The sequence below is a fragment of the Myzus persicae genome, unplaced genomic scaffold (assembly GCF_001856785.1).
Source record: "Myzus persicae strain clone G006 unplaced genomic scaffold, MPER_G0061.0, whole genome shotgun sequence".
Taxonomy (NCBI): domain Eukaryota; kingdom Metazoa; phylum Arthropoda; class Insecta; order Hemiptera; family Aphididae; genus Myzus; species Myzus persicae.
Window position 1 is genome coordinate 740,679 of NW_019102098.1, and position 15,976 is coordinate 756,654.

Sequence of the window (15,976 nt, forward strand, 5' to 3'; positions counted from 1 at the left end):
TATCGAGTATAATATTAAAAAAACATACACACATCATTGTAAAATCAATACATTCATCGCTCTGTTCGAAATCTAAAATTCACGAGAAGTAAAAAGCTTAAAAAAAAAATTAAATGTGAATTTAAAATAATTTTTATGAGGGTTTGAAGTTAAAATTATGACAAAATTTGTCAAAATCACGGAAATTTTCAAATTATTTTGTAGTCAAGAAAAGCATAAAATATTTTATTTTTATAGCTAAGGCTTGCAAATATAATACAAGGTTCCCTGTTAAAAGTTCTAACTGAAAATCGAAATTCTAAAAATTATATGTGCACTATTTTAATAGACATTTGAAATTCAAATTTTGACTAAATTGGACGTTTTAAAGAAGAACAACGATTTAATTATTTTAGTTTAATTCAAAAATATTGGGGAAACTTGAAACTTTAGCGTATGTTATTATACATTTAACATTTTTAATATAAGTACGTATGAAGTTTTCAAAATATTTAGATTAATTTTAAATTAGGTACTGCCTACCTGCTTATACCGGTACACATAGTATGTACTATTATAATAATAATAATCAGTAGTGTAATAAAATATAAATGCGATGTTTTAAGCAAAAACTATTTAAACTTAACGTACTATTAACAGTAAAATCAATTTCTATAATAACAGTATCAATACATAGGTGATAAAATATACCTCGATAGTATAGGCTGCGGTCGTCAGCTCAAAATCGTTTTTCGTATAATATATTGATTTATCATTGAATTAAAATTGTACACATCTATTATACTGACCTACTCAATGACGAAGTTCACTCGACGCCTACCGTACAGCAGAGCGATTACCTACTTGCTCGCATTTTTTATTAAGTACCTACTTTGCGAAAATAATATGCAATCGTCTGTGATTTAAAATGTTATAACTTATAATATATATAAATATTCGCTACAAACCTCTGTAATATGTTTAATAAATTACAATTTATCTATTGAATATTAGTAAAGTCAATTGAATTGTTTATTCCTAACATAATCTAGTTATTTTATGCAATTAATGCACTAATTGTTGAATAAGTACTTAAAAATTAATGACAAACTAGGTATAGTCATGACACACCGAGTTTGAAAAATATAGGCCACTCGGCAATACATACACTATTCTATGGAGAAATATCTATACATTAAAATAACTACACTGCTTAAAAACACCTTCTGATTTATTACATATTAATTTATTCATGCATTAAATATTTAATGATGGACATTATGTCAAACTCAGTCACTCAGACATTAATATTTCGATTACCTATCATCTATGTGGCTATATTATGTTCTACTCTTTTATACGATAAACTAACTTCTCATGACAAAATTTAAAATATTAATCTGCACTTAATATTTCTATCGGAACTGATTAAATTTATTTATAGATCCATACAATTATAATATTATATTTAATAATATTATCTATGGATTCTTTATTTTAAAATTTAAAATTTAAATACTCTGTTTGCGAAAAACAAATGTTTAATTTGTAAGAACTATAATTCAATTTATTATTTGATTCTTGACACAAAATCAGTTATGTAGGCACACAAATTATAACTTAAGTACATATTTATAAATAATTCCTATACATTTATTCGAATCTTTAATTTAACTTCAATGTTTAAATCAGAGGATATTTCAATAGGTCCGTAATACATAGTACACGATCAGAGGATTTTATAATAAAAATTTGGGACAAAAATGATACTTATTTCATGATAATAATAATATGATATACATTTACGAGGACCCTTGATGAGTTGACTTATTCGCAGTGGAAAATCTGTATTCTTCCAGCGCGACAACCGTGACTAGAAAAATCATGTAAAAGAATACACCATGGTGTGGAAAACCACGACAAAGAAATGACTTTGCTTTCTCTTTCACGCAGCATCCCGGCTGGAGTTTTCATGCTCTACTTATCTAGCGCATTCAAGAAACAATGCTCACATCATGGACGGCTGTTCTATAATATTTCCCTAACATTAAACCACTGTACACGTTCGTCATTTCTCTAGTATTTTATTGGTGACAAAATAATATCGACAATATAAGATTTAAACAATTATAACAATTTAAAAACAATAAATATATATTATAAGTTATATATGAAAAAAATAAAATAACGTTATATAATATGGAGATTCAAAATCTCTTTGATTGAAAATTAACAATAACAGTTAGGTATATAAAATAAAATTAAGTACGGTAATGTGTAGTTGTTTTTTTGGAATGTCTGTTTTGGAATGTATTCAAAATAGTATAGTAGTCTGTTAGCCTTAATTAATATTAAGCACCAAGTTAAGTCTCCGTGTGTGCGTGCGCGTTATGTATGTATGTGTATGGTCGAAGGATGTATAAACTTCACCTTTGACTTAGCAATAGTACTTAGAAACCTCTTCCACTAGTTTATCCACGTTCATTTCATTTATCTCAACAAATTTTTTGCTCTGTCTACTAAAATAGTATATATCCCCAGTATATATGTCAAACCATAGAGCGTGTATATGCAGGTCATACGCCTCTAGACGCTTCCTCAGGAAACCGTAGCTGGCAATATTTTGCATCTGCTGTAGGGTATTAACCTATAACAAACAAATACACAATATGTCAATACACATTATTTTCTATTATTGCTACCTACTATATTATTGTAGTGTTATATGAGATTATGTAAAATCGTATAAGATTTTATAGTTCGTAATTATTGAAAGACAGTATAACAGAAATAAATACAAATAACAATATTCATTAGATATCTACTAAAAATTATAATACCTAGCTAGTATATAACTACCTAATATGAATAAAATAAAAGTTCCCACCTATAAATATTTTAAATTTGTAAATTTATTTATTTATGTTAAATAATTATCGACATGTTTGAAAATTAATTTGTTGATTGAAAAATAACTTGATGTAACAATATTCTGATCTCACACGTCTCAGAAAAGTTATTCATTATTGATATGAAAATATTTAATTTTAAACTTACGAAATGATTTTAAGATTTAGACACTAAAAGTATTGTTACTTACAAAAATAAAATGATTTATTACAACAAACGAGTAAAACTAATGTTTAGATTTTTTATTTAGTTAAATCAATTGTAAAGCGTACCTATTAATTTGAAGCATTAATTTATTTTTAAGAAATTATATTCAATTCAACTTTAAAAGTTATTGATGTATAGACTCAAATTTTAAAATCAGAGTAGTTATAGTTATAGTATTTTATACCTGTGATAACTTGTCTGTGACAGAAAACTTGTCTTCTGGATCAATGTAAGCAATAATCCTGCGTAAGGGAGTCTCGGCCTGAAAAATTAGTGGTGTATCAAAACCTGATGCTTCTAGCTGTTGATACTTTTCCAAAGATGATATTGCGTGCGTACAAAGCCATGATCGGAGCGGCGACATCCGGCGGTTGTCGATGCTAGCAAATTCAGTGTCCCTGAGCAGGTGCAACAAGTTCATTGCCTAAGAATAAACGAACAAGTTAACTAACATTTTATTTTAATAATAACAACAACGCCCAGCATAAGACAAACGATTATTTAACTATTATTAAGTATTTATTTTTAAATAAAGACTGACGGAAAAATAAAATCTTATCCAATTTTATGTTGTAACCCATAAATGCAGCAATATTTTGCATATTTGCCTACTTTAAAGTTACTATCAACGTTTTCTACACTACAAAATACAATACAGCAAAAGTTAAATAATATATTTTTACTACATAATTCTTAAGGAAACATTTTTTTCTTAAGATTTTAAGCAATATTACATTTAAATACAATTGTTGTCCTTTAATCCTATTTAATAAGTAGCAACTGCCAATAAATGATCGATATGCATGTATTGGTACCTACTGTACAGAATACGATGTACAACCAATATGGAGGTATGTAGCAATACCACAACGGACATCAAGAAATTAGGATTGTTGTAGAAGCAATGATAGGTCATGTGAACTACAAAAATATTAAAATACGAATACTATTACAAATCACCGGTCATGATAGGTACCTACATAGTACATGATACATTCCATTTTCAGCAACAAAAGTAAGTTTTACCTCGTTTTTATTATGAACTAAATATAATCAAATGATACTTGACATTTTAAATTGTAGATGTTTTGAATTGAATATCAATAAATTACAAAAAAATATTTGTTTAAAATGTTTAAAATTGTAAATTAGGTACTTAATTCTATAAAACTTGAATAATTTTTCTGAATTGGCAGAGTAGAAACTATATATCTAAGAAAAAAATGCAACGGGCTTATACAACTTTGAAACTATATAAGTTCTGTGGGAAAACAATAAAGTATTAAATTTTAGGGTTAGATGAATATTTTTATTCACCGGAATTTATTTTTAAAAATAATATTACTTTGCAATCAGAATGCCCGCAAACGATAACATGCCTTATATCGTTGTGTACACATCCTAGTTCCAAGGCTGCTGGTTCACATGTAGTATATTCATCTAGGAAATGCTGCGAATGTGGAATCAAATTTCCAGCATTTCGAACTAAATACCATAACATAAAAGTTTAAAAATGTTATAAATTCACTACTATATAGCAATAAATGTACATATTATTACTTATTAGTTATTGGTGTAATTACTAATTAATATATTATGAGTATACAATAGATTAAATCAGTAGGCCGCGAGGGGAATCAATAGTTTATTAACTTATATGGTAAACATATTTATGTTTATCCCTGTTTTATGTTTATAATGTATATTATATTAAATTGTATAATTAATCATAATACGCGAGTATTAAATTTTTAAAGTCAACTCCTGATATAATATTATAATTCTCTAAGTAAAAATACTACAAAAATGTAATAAACACAAAAATAATATTAAAAACTTTAAACGACTTTAAAAGTAACAAATGATAAAAACAAAAAAAAATTACCATAATGTATTCTAAAATAAATTATATTTTAGAATGTATACTGCCCCTGAGTTATATAACACATACTAACCAATAAACATATCACCAATATTAGTTTCAGTAAATCGGGCGGGCAACATGCGGCTGTCCATGCAAGTGAAAAATAATGCTTTAGGCTGAAACATATTAAATAATAATTTAAAAACTTTATACTTAATAAAAATGTATGACTTATAGTTACTATTAGCACTAATATATTTTTATGGAAATATTTTAAAAAGTCAAAACAAATTATAGGGTTAATGGTTCATTTTATAATGTATTACATACATAAACCAAAATCAATTTATGTAAAAAATAAACCATGACACCTAATATTTTATTTTTAAATGTTAATAATTGACTCTAAAACTATAAATAAACATCATAATACAACTATAGTTATTAATTTATTTGTTTAATAAAGAAGATTTTAAAACTGCTTGCAAAAACAGTATTTTACTGTAATAAAACATTAAAATGTACGTTTTAATCGTTATGCGATTATTCATTTTTCATTTGTGTTTCACGTTCATAAGATACATAACGGTAGGTATCATGTTTAACTAATCCCGTTTCATCTTTAAATATCAAAATATAAGTACCTATTGGCTATTGAGTAATTTATTTAAATGTATTATAATGTTGTGCAAAAATAGTTAAAACCGAAAATTTAAGGTTAAATACTATTTTAATACGTATTTACTTTTTTAGCACTTTTTGGAAATTGATTCAAATTAAAAACATTTTTATGTATAATAGATTTTTGAATTCCAATGGGCAGGTTATTTAAATGTAGCTCACTTATTTCGTGATTGTGCCACCCAAACATTTATTTTTTTGTTTGTTTGTGTAAAATCTGGTTTTTACTAATTAGTAATTGCTATGGAATTTCAAATGTTTTTTTCAAATTTAAAACAAAATCATATTCAACACTCCACATAAAAGTTCATCGATTACTAACACACGTTGTGTGCAATAGTTTAAAACAAATCGGGTATTTTATTTTTTTTATTTCTAATTACCCAAGAAATTTAAATAATTCAAATGACCATAATTATTAACATGTAATATAAACTATAAAGTATAGAACATTACGGTTCTAAATTTATGTTATAATTGATAACTTATTAATAAGTGATCGAGTTTCTAAAAAAGTAAAAACTTATTTAACATTTTTTTTAAAAGTGTAAACAAATATTACAAGTTATATTTGTAATTTTTCATAAGTTACTAAAACATAATTTCACTTTTGCTCTGGATTCTGTAGTATTTGTTCGGTACGCAAAATCACTGAAAAATGTATGTACAAATATAAAATTAAAAATTGTATGACAGAGTTTTCACTTTTGTAAGTAAGTATAGACGACATTAATAACGAGAAAAATATGAATAGTGATTTTATGAACGATATTCTTAAAAAACATGTTTAAAAAATTAAAAATAAACTCTTTTTTGCAGATAAAAACAACGATGATTTTACAATGATTTATAATTATTAATGAATAAAAAGTAAGTAAGTACGTAATTATAGCTGTCTACAGGATTGGATGCTAGGCATACGTTTCCCTTCACTCACCTTAGGGCTTAGAGCAAACAAGCCAATATTTTATTATATATTATTTTGCTATTTAAATTTGAAAGTTAAATTATGAACAGATAAATCATTAAATCATAAAATTTGAATAACAATTCTGGGCGGATTCCAGAGTACTAAATACCGAAACTGTCATTTTGCAATGTATTTAAAAAAATTACAAAGCTACCAAGGTACCTACCAACAAGTTATGAGTAAATATTATGTATTTGAAACATACCCATTTAAAACTATATCTTAAATCAGTTATAATATCTTTAAGATGATAAAAAAAATTAATCGGTGAAAACTGGCTGTTATAAATTAATATATAATAGTATATAGGATTAAAAAAATATGTTGAAAAAATGTATACAGTTTATGGGTACGTATGCATTGCCCAAATCTCACATTTGTCACCGTTATAAAGTTGTTAAATGATTGTTCAATAGTTTTTTGCAACCTTAAGTGGACGTCACACGAAGGTTTGTTTTCTCTGTCTCTCACACACGGAATATAACAAAAACAAGTTCAGGAAGGTCAGTCAAAACTCGTAAACTATTGGAAAGTCATTTTAGATTAGTAGCGCTAAAACAACTACCTACAATACAAATTAATTTAAACATTATTGTTTCTAAAAATATATTACCTAGTGTCCTAGTAAAAAATTATCCCAGTTTATTAATTTATTAAATAAAAAAATATCTAAAAACTATTAATTATACTCAATAATCATAGGTGTTGTAATCATAGGTATGATTGTATGACTTCAGGGGGCTCACAAGTTGACATTAAACGCGTGGACATTTTGTTACCGTTGTATTAAATATACGGAATACGACACGACGCGATGAGTTGTGACCCCCCCCCCCCTTATAGGGTCCAAGAAAATGTATGTTACATAGATCGCGCGTGATTCGTGGTTATACAATATGTCAATGTTCCTAAAAAATTTACTTCATATCTGCGCAACCACTTATTGGTACTGTTTAGTATAATATATAAATATATTATTTAAAAACTTTCGTCTTTAATAGTGTAAATAGTAACATTATACCTATATTATGCATTCAATATATTTTATAAATGCTGTGTAAATAATTTATACAATAATGATTAATATTGACTCTAATTAATGGCTATTATCATTTTGGTACATGTAATAACAGATAAGACTTAAGAAGTATAAAAATATAGTACCTAATTGGAATGGCACAAATTGTGTTAATAATAAATTATATTACATTAAGATACGATAGATTTTCAAGTGCAACCTGTTTAAATTTAAAAAAATATATTCATTCTATAAAATATAGATGCAATTATGTAACATTATTAGGGTTTCCTCATTTTTCAAAGAATGGGATAAAAAAATTGAATTAACATATTTTTTTATGGTTTCTTTAGTTTGACTTTATATTGTTTGCACTGACAAATTGCTAATTTCAATTAAATAGTAAATACACAATTGCATACCGATTTTTCCTAACCAAATCAACCTAACATATTATTATATTATTATTACATTTTCAAGTTCTTTTTTCAAGCAAACATTTTTTTATGGGTAATAATTTAACAAAACCTAAAAATACTTTTAAAATTGTATAAAGTATAAAAAATGCTAATATAAGCATTAGGTGAAAATGTCATGTATATACTATTACATTTTTTTGAATTACCTACATCAAAAATCAAATTACATTTTTTCGAAAACTGCAAGTTTTGAGTAGAAATCTCAGTTTTTCCTTAAATTTTTGTTTGTTTTTCCAGACACTTTTGAAAACTATTCGGAATTTTTTGTTTTGGACCCCCGATTATTCTACTATAAATCATTGTATATAAAAAACAACTCTGAATGGAGACGGTCTGTATGGTTATTTATTTCTAAGGGTGTTTTATTATAATTAAATATTTATTCACCAAGCATGTTCAACCACAATTATTCGATAAATTATTCTGAATTTTATAATTTTAAATACATATACTTTAAAAAAAAAAATTTTAAATACCTAGAATATTAAAGTTTCATGTGGTAATACAAACTTTTTTTCAAACAAAATCACTGTTTTTCCTGTCAATACTTTTTAAAAATGTTTATACATTTAAATCAAAATTTGAACGAGTAGTTTTTGAGTTATTTAGTTTTGTGTACAAAGGATAATAGATTTGGAACATATGTAGTGTTTTGATGATTTGAAAATAATAGTTATTACTTATTACTAACTATTAATTAATTTGAAACAATTGACTTAGTACCTACGCAAGATGAAATGTTCAAAAGTTACTGAAATACAAAATGATTGAAATGTCTGTAAAACCTGGGTATAGGTATATAAATTTTAATAACTTAGAAACTACCTACTCGTTAGAATTTTGATTTAGATACCGACATATACTGCCAAAAAATGGTGTGACTACTATAAATACATTACCGCGATAAAGTACAGCTTACACATATAAATGAATCAAAATATTTATAAAAATGTATGGCCTATAGTAAATTATTATATAATATAATAAAGTTATAACGAAAAGCTAAAATATGAATAATATTGGTGATAACTAAAATCGTTATTTTTCGTTAAAATATCTGCAATTTTGATGACTTATGAACTTGAAGTCTATATAGCTGAAAATTGTACATTTACCTTTTTGGTATTTTTTGATGTCTCTAATAACAACTTACAGGGATAAGACTAGTATTATATTTTCAAGCTTTTGAGCAAGCATAAACATTTTTATCAGCGTTCATAAAAGAAAGCTAAAAAAAGTTGAAATATATTAAAATATCACGGTGTAAAAAAATGATAATTTGAGTAATAATGAAATGTTGCTTATTTCTTCAACTAAATTTTTTAAACAATAACAATATAACAAAAATCGTTTATTATGTTGAGCATTTTATCAAGTATCTCTTGTAAAAAATGTAGGAATGTAGCCTTATGCTAATTTTTTTTTAATTTCCAGCAAAAAAACAATTAATGGATTTTTTACTTTAAAAATATTCTTAATTTTGAAGAATTTCAAAAAACATTAAATTTGTATAAAAACATTTCGACTATGTATTCGCTATACAACAACTTATGAGTTATAATTAACCTTGTATTAGAATTTCTAGTTTTTTACTCAAAAACCAAAATTTATCTACATACATTTAAAAAAAAATTCGAACACTTCAGATGTCTATAAATAAAAAGATCCAAAATATTTTGAACACTATTATTTAAAATCTAGAGAGAACATTTATAAATATTTTTTTATAGTTTTTCTTGATCATTTGGAAAACCTCAGTTACAGCACTTTTATACCTACACCCATTGTAGTATATTGTACCAACACTATAAACTATCTTAGTAAATTCAATTTTCTATCAGTGACCATCGTTAAAATTGAATATCGATTAATTTTTACATAACTTTAAAAGGTGATGATATGAATACGATAAAAACTAATTGTAAAAACTAAAATATTCATAACATGTCAAACTATCATAATATTATATATAATAATATGCATATATATAGTCAATATCGATGTCGATAATAAGTTTTGAACAACGTAATATTACCAAAATACTGGGTAAGTAGGTACTATTAAAACTTTAAACCTATAGGTAGGTAGGTACCTACGTTATTGTACCATTATGGCATTACGTAAAACGTGTAACTAAATTGATATAGGAAACAAACTAACGTACCTAGGTATTATAATTTGTTATCTACCCATTTCATCAAAATGTCAATTTATTAATATTCATTTTTCATTTTTTTTTATTTGATTGCCTTCATTTATAATACCTAACACATATTATCCCCAGCCAGTGGCGTAGCCAGGGGGGAGGCTGAGGGGGCTGCAGCCCCCTCCGAAATGTTAATAAAATTAAAAAATTATTTTAACGGTCTATGGTATTCGATCAAAAACTAAACCACCGCTGTGTAAAAAATTGATCAGCCCCCCTCGAAAAAAAATCCTGGCTACGCCACTGTCCCCAGCAAAACGGGATTGATTTTATATACAAAACTAATAAATTATAGAAAATACTAATATTCGAATATCAAATATAATGTTTTTATGTATTGATACTTTATTATAGGTACCTTAGGTACATATAAACGGTACGGTCATTGATTTTATAATACATTATTGTAAATTATAGTTACACGTTAAAAAAATGGCAATACGCAAGCTGAATACTTAAGTAGAATTCACGGCCTATTTAATTTTTGGCAAAAACGATAGAGCTAAAAAAAGTGCTAACATCGTAACTATGAACAGGGGCGTTATTTCAACTTATTTTAAAAGTGTGCCAATTTTAAGGATTGCTGTGCGATTCTTATCCTTTAAAGGGCGCGGGCTACTTCACAAACGTTTTACGTCACCAACCACCACACAACACACCAAGCTCTAACGTGTTTCCCTTCGTCACGAAGACGCAAGTGTTTAAAACGAATAACGATCATAATTATAAAAAAAAATTATCGTCTCCAATTTGCTTTTGAAAAATGATGATGGCGAATGAATATAATTGAATCATGAGTAGCTATTATGTGCAAAAACAAAATCGAGTAATTTAGTAATTGGCGCTAAAATTGAATTACAGCCATCTACGATCTCAGTTACAGAGAAGGTAAGTACAAAAATCCTGCTTCACAGTGATCACCCGCGAGTAAAAGACCACTGTTGTATTATAAGTAATAACTTATAACAAAAGTGAATACCCTATTCAGGCTTTTATATTCAGGGCATAATTTGTATAATTATTATTTAACGATCACTACAGTTCAGGCGCGCACTTAGGAGTTTTGTTGGTTGGAACTTAAATATTCCTATATTGGACCCTGGCTATACTCCCCCTCCCACACAAATACTGAAATACACAATTATCACTACCTAATTTGACTTTCGTGACACCGACAGTCGTCAGTAGTAATAGTTATTTGTATCGTCGATATCGATTAAAGGCTACGACGGCTTATGACCGCAACTCGCAAGTATACTATATATATATATATATATTTATTTAAACTTCGTTTTTTACAATTACTTTCATATATACCTATATATAATATATATATATACAAAACATAGAATATTTTTCAACAAAATAATCGATCAGCGATTGCCACCGACCTTTTCCGGTTAGGCACCATTGTCTATCTGCATCTAACTTTGATCATAATATAAGCACGAAACAAAATAGTGATACAGCAATATATTATGTATGTATATATATTGGAGAGAGAACAAATTGTATTTAAAAAAAGATTAAAAGCAAAATACTAAGAAAAAGTATAATCTAGTATACCTACGAATTAGTTTTTTTTTGGGGGGGGGCTTAAATAGCAAAGTCGAATTGTTTACTATAAAAAAATTAACACTACATAATTTATGTGTCTATGTATATTGAGAATATACAATAACTTGCATTGCAATTTGTAAACAGCAACACTTGCTGCACCTCCCAGAGGGCAAAGACCCCAGCCACCCAGGTCGTTTTTACAAATATCGTTATCGCTGTTTGCTGGCAACACTGAGTCCGAGACGACTACTATATACCAAGACGATAAGCGAGCACGCCGCACGTTTCCCGATGATAAATTGATAAACCGTCGGTGACAGTCCCAGTGGTTTCCTGATACATATTCATTATTCCAATGCGCCGTTCTATAACGTCGTTTCAGCAGCTGACAAAGTGACAAGACGACTACTGACGACAATTGACGAGGCAATTACTAATTAGGTAAAGCATATTTTAGACGCAGCATCTCGTTAAATATTCATTTCCAGCAACCTAACTGTGCCCTCCCCCGAGTATTTGCGTCTTACGGGGACTCGAAGTCTTTCGCGTTGGCCTTACCTCCGGGTTGTTTTTCACTTGGACGAATTGTTCGACCATTTTCGCCCTGTTCGTCCGCCTGTACTTCATTATGCCTCGAAATATCCGGTCCATATCGGTCGCCCTGCTCTACGTCGGACCACTCTGACTAACCACCGCACATCGCCCGAGCTCAATTTATTAGTAACCACTGACTAGTGACTGCCTTAGTGAGTACTGCCTTTAAAAAGTTCGAGCGGCCGCTTGTTGCTGTGCAACGTTAATCGTAATGCCGTCGTCGTCGCCGGTCGACCTCTCGACGCTCAAGGGCGTTCGCCGCCTCCGCCTGCCTTGATTATGATCGAGCGCGCGCACACGCGCGTGCCTACCACATTACCGCATGCGATTGTAATTCGTGAATAGGTACCTACACGCCAGTTCTTTTCAATTTCGAACAATTAATCGGTTTCTTTTCCCGCGGTCGTAGTTAATTGTTAGATATTTAAACCAGGATGAAAAATAAATCATGACGCTACTTGGCGAATCGAACACCTGTTGACGATCGAACTCTCAAGTTTGATACGAAAGGAAAACTTTCATTTACTGAACACTTGCTATGCGTAGACATCGCAGTGCCGGCTGTACATGTTCCCATCGACGATTACAACGACCATCGAGGTTCATTGAATACACAACTCGATGTTTAATTTATTCGTCTGAAAAATAATAATCTGAACCACTTACTAGTGACAAATTTTAAAATATTTTTTACAATTGCGGTTAAATTTGTGTAAAACGTTGGATCATGTAATTTGGAATATTTTTGAACATTAATTCTTGATAACAAATTGAACGTCTCCGAAGTTCTATAATGTGTATTTTACTCAAAATACACATGTTTTTCCTTAGTGGTATCATCTAAAATCTGTAAAACAATCATTTGAATTTGTTTTGCTTTTTAAAATTATTATAATAATGGGCTACCAGCAGACTAGTTACTAGTGTTTATAATCAATGCCACTAGTTATGAAAATAAATATATTTTTTAAATTTTAAATTAACATAATATACCTAACTTATAAATCATTATAAAATGACATAATGGCTGTAAATTTTTAAAATAAATGTATTTTCTGTAAGTACCACTATATTTTTCTAACCAATTTTTGCAAGGCTGATTTTTGTAATCCTTAGCTTATTGCCATATAAAAGCAAATGAACAATAAAAACAAACAAACAAAAAATAAATAAATTATATTTCTAGTAAAATGTAGCATGCTTACTAGATGTTTTTCAACTGCACTTACCCAAAAACATGTCTGGTTCTTCAATTTTTCTTGCAGAAGAAGTAACATGCTACTTGTAATACATAATTTGTTTTGCAAATAATATTGAATACAATAAGTTAGTTAAAAAAAAATTAAAGTTCACAAATACTTTTTACAAGTTAGAATAAAATTAATATTTGACTTATTCAAATGTATTTTTATTTACAGACATGGCAATGGAACAGAACGTAGAAGAAATTCAACAGAACTTGTTAAAATTTGGTTGTTGTCGAGTATGTGCAGTTAGGCACTTGACAAAACCTTCTACTATTAATGTTAAGACATTAATTGCTGCATCAGAACAGGATCATGATGAACCAAAACGTCTAAAAAAAAATCCTTGTATAGCATGTTTGGGATTATTTCAAAATCCACAAAAAGATGATATTATCAATAAAATAATTTCTCATCTAAAAACATCTAAATATGATTCCGATACATTTAATTTAGCATTTAATTTACCCATGTGTACCATTATTCGTGGGCATTCAATTGCATTATATGTATCAAAACTAAGAATAACATTCAATCCAACGTTTCCTACAGCTTTTGTTTGTGCTAAAGACGCATGGAAACTAATGGCTGAGGACGCTATTGTGAAAGCCACCGGTAAACGTTTTGATGTGCATTCACCGTTGCTAGTTACTGTAGGTTTTCATTATAAAGATATAAAAGATGAATTTGATTGTTTAAATGCAATTATCAAATTAAGTAACAAAAATTTACAAAATATTTTATCTCAAATGGATAACAAAGATTTCGTTAGTCAATATGGTGAAATGCCATCAGTACCAGAATCAGTAATAGAATTCAAAAGTGTAGATGCTAGACATGAAAGCGTATATATTGCTGGTCGTTATAATAAGTGGTCTAGGACCCTTTCTCAAACACCTTGGATAGTAGACCAAGAAAGAAGGCTAGAGAGTTCAGTTGAAGAAATAATATCTGATCCAATAAAAAAACGTGCATTAGCTGATGAATTCAAATTCTCTTCATCTGGTAGAGAAGACATTGACGTCAGAATGTTAGGAAGAGGAAGGCCGTTTGCCATCGAATTAGTCAATCCAAAACTAACTAAATTCAGCTATGAAGTATTGAGGGAAATTGAAAATGAAATAAACACTGATCCCCAAGTGACTGTAACACACTTGCAAAATGTTGTTAGAGACCAATTAAAAGAGTTGAAATCAGGTGAAGAATTTAAAATCAAAGTATATAAGGCTCTTTGTTATGTTGAAGGAGAGTTACCAGATATTGAAAAACTCAATAACTGTGCTCCTCTAGAAATATCACAGTACACACCAATCCGAGTATTACATAGAAGAGCTAATATGGTCAGGCCCAGAACTATACACTCGATGAAAGCTGTAGCAACCAAAGTTGGTGTAGATAATGGTTGTTCATTTTTCAATGTGATTTTATCCACCCAGGCTGGTACATATGTCAAAGAATTTGTACATGGAGACTTTGGACGTACAAATCCTTGCCTCAGGACAGTTTTAGAAAACGATACAGTTGATATATTGGCTTTAGATGTTTTAGATATTGAAATTGATTGGCCTACCCCTGTAAAGTATTAACACCAGATAGGTTAAATTTAACCTATTCTGTGATTGATATTCAGTACTGAAAACCGTTTTATAATTTTAAAAAATCTAGTAGCATTAAAATTATTAAACGATTATGTTGAATATTAAAACATGTCATGTCTTAGAAAAAAATAAAATATGGTTAAACTTCCTTAAAAAATTTGTTAAATTTAACTAAAAAGAGTGTATTTTATTCAGATCATCCTGTTGTATTTAATTTATATAGTAGTGAAATACATACTTGTTCCTATACTTATAAAATCACATTCCAGTATTAATACATATAAAAAGGAGTACAATTTTTTACTGTAAGAAATATTGGGTTGTTTAGTACTAATAAACTGTTAGGATAACCAATTAAGTTTTATTTTAATACAAAAATCCATGTAAAAATGTAAAAATTTTAAATCTAAATCATACTTCAAACAATATGAATCTAAATTGCATTGGTCTTAAAATAATTAATCTTAGGATAATGACTAAATATTAGTGTTATCAATGTATTATAAATTTATAATATCACTTGGATACTTAATTAACAGGAGACTACACCCTTCTTATATGTCTGTAACATTACAAATCCATGAACACGATTCTTACTACAGTTTATTCATAGTAAATATTTGAGTATTTTTTACATATTATTAAACTTGTAGAGGAGAATATAAA

General features: G+C 28.3%; 2 protein-coding genes across 3 annotated transcripts; one reads left to right on the plus strand and one right to left on the minus strand.

Moving 5' to 3' along the window:
• Positions 1–2,047: 2,047 nt before the first annotated feature.
• Positions 2,048–12,642, minus strand: LOC111031183 (beta carbonic anhydrase 1-like). Its single transcript, XM_022311018.1, has 5 exons — positions 12,433–12,642; positions 5,052–5,136; positions 4,442–4,581; positions 3,281–3,520; positions 2,048–2,626 (listed from the first exon to the last, which is right to left on the minus strand). The coding sequence occupies exons 1-5, from the start codon at positions 12,523–12,525 to the stop codon at positions 2,417–2,419; spliced, it is 768 nt and encodes a 255-aa protein (XP_022166710.1). The 5' UTR covers positions 12,526–12,642; the 3' UTR covers positions 2,048–2,416.
• On the plus strand, positions 12,130–15,858 carry LOC111031182 (putative tRNA pseudouridine synthase Pus10). Of its 2 annotated transcripts, none has more exons than XM_022311015.1 (2): positions 12,130–12,315; positions 13,887–15,858. In XM_022311015.1, exon 2 carries the CDS (start codon positions 13,889–13,891, stop codon positions 15,296–15,298), a length of 1,410 nt encoding a protein of 469 aa, XP_022166707.1. In that variant the 5' UTR covers positions 12,130–12,315; positions 13,887–13,888; the 3' UTR covers positions 15,299–15,858. The 2 variants fall into 2 exon arrangements, with proteins under 2 accessions (XP_022166707.1, XP_022166709.1); XM_022311017.1 differs by lacking the exon at positions 12,130–12,315 and adding an exon at positions 12,817–13,068.
• Positions 15,859–15,976: the final 118 nt, after the last annotated feature.

Excerpts from the sequence above, each read along its gene's own strand:
- LOC111031183 (XM_022311018.1), bottom strand. The coding sequence starts at position 12,525 with ATGGACCGGATATTTCGAGGCATAATGAAGTACAGGCGGACGAACAGG. Across the intron at positions 4,582-5,051 it reads TATTGGTGATATGTTTATTG|TTCGAAATGCTGGAAATTTG; the intron begins GTTAGTATGTGT and ends TATGGTATTTAG. Across the intron at positions 3,521-4,441 it reads GCGGGCATTCTGATTGCAAA|GCAATGAACTTGTTGCACCT; the intron begins GTAATATTATTT and ends GTTTATTCTTAG.
- LOC111031182 (XM_022311015.1), top strand. The coding sequence starts at position 13,889 with ATGGCAATGGAACAGAACGTAGAAGAAATTCAACAGAACTTGTTAAAA.